The sequence below is a fragment of the Arachis ipaensis genome, chromosome B3 (assembly GCF_059453495.1).
Source record: "Arachis ipaensis isolate K30076 ecotype BB chromosome B3, ASM5945349v1, whole genome shotgun sequence".
NCBI classification, from domain to species: domain Eukaryota; kingdom Viridiplantae; phylum Streptophyta; class Magnoliopsida; order Fabales; family Fabaceae; genus Arachis; species Arachis ipaensis.
In genome coordinates, this window is record NC_142438.1 from 40,599,664 (window position 1) to 40,603,345 (window position 3,682).

General features: G+C 36.3%; 1 protein-coding gene across 1 annotated transcript; it reads right to left on the reverse strand.

The window, feature by feature from the left end:
* Positions 1 to 757: 757 nt before the first annotated feature.
* On the reverse strand, positions 758 to 2,070 carry LOC148570384 (uncharacterized). The gene is made up of 4 exons (XM_088508205.1): positions 1,972 to 2,070; positions 1,792 to 1,866; positions 1,010 to 1,104; positions 758 to 908 (listed from the first exon to the last, which is right to left on the reverse strand). The coding sequence occupies exons 1-4, from the start codon at positions 2,068 to 2,070 to the stop codon at positions 758 to 760; spliced, it is 420 nt and encodes a 139-aa protein (XP_088364331.1).
* Positions 2,071 to 3,682: the final 1,612 nt, after the last annotated feature.

Below are 3,682 nucleotides of genomic sequence, written 5' to 3' on the forward strand. Positions count from 1 at the left end.
TATAGTGGATAAAAGAGTGACTTAAAATTAGGCAGAATATGGGATTGTGTTATAATAATGACAACAAAACTTTCTCCGATTACATAAGAATGGCTAAAAGGACCAAACAAAGTGCAAGTGTAAATAATGTCTAGATTAGACTATCATAAAGCATAAATGTTTTTAATAAAGCGTAAAATCATCTTTGTCATGGAAATCCATCAGGTCCATATCCGAGGAATAATCAGATTAGATCCTTCATTCCATATAAATAGGGGATTAGAGCAAGTGTGTCAGAATGAAAACTAAATGTCAACAATATAACTTCAACAACAAAAACAAAATAAAATAAATAACAATGCAACTTGCATGAACACGGAGAAACTAAAGTTGTAAGTTTAACAGAAATATATAATCATAATAATCTACAAGTTTAACAGAAATAACAATGCAACGCTGAAAATTTAGTGAGTGAGAAAAATCAAATAGGGTTGTAAGTTTGTAAACTCTTCCTTATCACCAGAACACTTTGCCAACAGCTAAATCAGACTAGGCTTCACCTCCACTCAAGTAGATACAGACTATACAATTCACATACTGGAAAAGAGAACAAGCTTACAGCAGTAAAGATTGACCATAGAAAACTCTCATCTGGAGAAAATTATTTGGATTGGATAGTTAATCACTTTCATCTGTACCATGAACACCACATATTTGAGTTCCGGAAATTGGAGAATATAATAACAGCATGAGAAAACACATAAACCAATAATAACATTCATAGCCTAGCATTTGAAATAAAGTAAAATCCTTCTAAGCACAGAGGACAGAGATAGTGTTGGGCACATGAACCTGTTATGGATGAAAGCATGTCACCACAGCTTAGACGCGTATCACACAAGGAAACCAAGAGATTGGTTCCCCACTCACTGAAAATGAGTATGGAAAATAGAAAAGTTAAACATTTACTGAACTAGAAATACACTCAAGAAATGTAGGCAAAAGGAAAAGAGAGTGACAGGAGGATCACCTTTTGAAGTTCAGTTGATGAATACCCATGGTAAGAACCATCTGAATAAAACCAGTAGTCATCTGAGTGAAGGCAGCAAAAGATATAATTGTTCCCTGGAAATAAGAGAAATTAATAAAATGCATACTACAACAGTAGTCATATTATATCACTCCCACAAGCAGAAGCAAAAGCACAATTTGGTTATTGCACTACATGAATTAGAAAGGAAGTAAAGAGACAAGCATAAAGGTTCATGAATCCTTCTGTTCATGAATCCTTCTATTTTCAATCAAGAAAATTCTAAAATCAAAGAAAGAAACAGTATCCTTCTTACAGAAGTAAAATAGTATCATGTTTCAATTTGACATTCAGAGCTTAATCAAAACAAAAAAGAGAAAGGAAAAGGAAAAGGAATGCAAAGAGAACAAGGAAAGGGGATGCAATGAGAAAAGAAAAGAGTTACATTACAAATCATACAACATTAAACAAAGAAGTCTTTATCAAAGTATTATCTTAGAGGTGATTCAGGTGAATAAGAAACTAGCTTCTTGCTATTTTCAAGTCATTCTCTCATTAATCTTATTCAATTTCAACAAGAACAGTCTTCAAGCTTTACTTGAAACTCTTAACACTGGTAGCTATTGTAATAAAGTGTACATTGCGATGATGTCATTAAACCTTCGATACACAAATCAGAAACAAGTGTTGTACAGTTATAATTTTTCCACTGCTTCAACATTAAAATATAAGATCAAAAAGTTATGAAGAAGCTTCTGGCACAAAGTGCAGCATTCACAAACCTGAGATGCAGCTGTACTCACTAGAGATGGCATCAAACCTCCATACAACCGCTCCCACCCCTCATGTTTCACAACCTACAATATTTTTCAATAACTATTATCAATTATAATTAAAATATGAATTAAAATGCTTAGAACTTAACACTAGATTAAGAAAAACTCATAATTAAAAGTAGAAACTATCTGGTCAGCAATCATTCCAAGTCCCGTGCTTTGCATTAAAGACTTTACACCCACGCCATCACCAAGTTTTTGACTAGCTGCTCGGAACTCTTCCATAGATTTCTCAGGGTTTATCTACCCCAAAAAAAGATCCAATAGAACGCGAGAAATGGTTTCACAAATAGAAATATATGATCACTATTAGTTTAATATTCAATTCTGTTTCAATCAAAATGAGTACCTCGAGAGCATATAATGGTGACTCCACTCCATTTTCCTTTCTTGATTCGATCGACGCCCATTTTTCTGTGCAGCCATTGCTTTGCTCCCTCTACTTTCCATCTTGTCCTGCTTTGCTGCTCCAAATTATCAAGGGCTATCTGCCTATCTTTTTTGTCCCACCTGCTTCTTTTCTCTATCCTATCAAGTCCTTGCTGGAAGTTCCATAAGAGAAAATGTTCAGGTGGATTGCATTTTGTAGGGAAATGTGAATAGTACAAGCAAATAGGAAGTGAATTAATTTACATACAGTAACATAAAAGAAGGAAAATAGGAAGTGAATCAAGATGAATTCACTCCTAAAGTAGTATTAGTGGACTTGATCAAGAAACCATGGGCAAGCCACTAACATTTACTGCATGAGTAACTCCATACGGCAATGCTTTGCTGCAGAAGTTCAAACAAATGTGCAAACTATATAGTTCAAAATTGCCTTATATATATTTAAAAAATGTTTTAGCATTTAACGAAATATCATGCAACTTTAATTTATTCGTTACTAGTCACATTCTCTTTATTTGAACTTGACTATCACAGTGTCTTCAATCAAGCTTTTCTGCTTCAATTAATTTTGTATACTTTTTGTTTTGCTTTATATAATAGTTGGAACCATTAAACAATTGAGCCACAAAAGCAGAGTATGATAAACCTAGCTAAAACTGGCGTAGAAAAATTGAGCCCTAAGGTTTATCGGCGTAATTTAAACAATGCATACCTGAATCGGCGTAATTTAAACAACTGCTGGTAGATGCTCTGGTTCTCTTTGGAGTAGGAACCGATTGGGATTGGGTCAAATTCCATCGATTCGCTTGCGACAGAGCGCGATAGAGCAGTGACGGTGATAGAGCAGCGACAGAAACAGAGCGCGACGACCTTGAGTCTGAAACGCCCACGAGAAGCGATATACCGGAGAGATAGAGAGAGGTCGACGGCGAGACCAGCCGTGAGAGAGGTGAGACTCAGTGAGCTTGAGGGTGAGACTGGCGAGAGAAGAGCGAAGAAACTCAAAGGAGGGTTAGGGGTTCTTCGTCGCGGTTAGGGGTTCTTCGATGGAGGCATTGCGAGCGCCGGTGACCAGCGACGTTCTTCGCAGAGTGCTATTAGGGGATCTTCGTCGCGGTTAGGAGTTCTTCGTCGTGTTTAGGGGTTCTTTGTGAGGCACAATGAAGAGAGGGTTCGGGTACAGTGAGGCACAATGAAGACAGGGTTAGGGTTAGCTAGGGTTAATCATCTTCATCTTCGTGAGGCACAATGAAGACGGTGTTCATCTTCATGGAGTGCTTTGTGAATTGAGTCCAGTATGTGAATTGTTTAATCTATATTGAAGAAAGAGAGGGGTTAGATTAGGTTTAAGTTTTTTTTTTTTCGGCGGAAAATTTTAAATTACAGACGGATTTTTCGTCTGTAATAATTTAATAAAATACAATGATTTGTCCATTTAATTACAGAC

Bases quoted from the DNA above. Each gene is read 5' to 3' on its own strand.
- LOC148570384 (XM_088508205.1), bottom strand. From the start codon at position 2,070: ATGGAAGAGTTCCGAGCAGCTAGTCAAAAACTTGGTGATGGCGTGGGT. The intron at 1,867-1,971 runs GTTTCTACTTTT...AAAATATTGTAG, and splicing joins GAATGATTGCTGACCAGATA to GTTGTGAAACATGAGGGGTG. The intron at 1,105-1,791 runs GTTTGTGAATGC...TCTTATTTCCAG, and splicing joins TGAGTACAGCTGCATCTCAG to GGAACAATTATATCTTTTGC.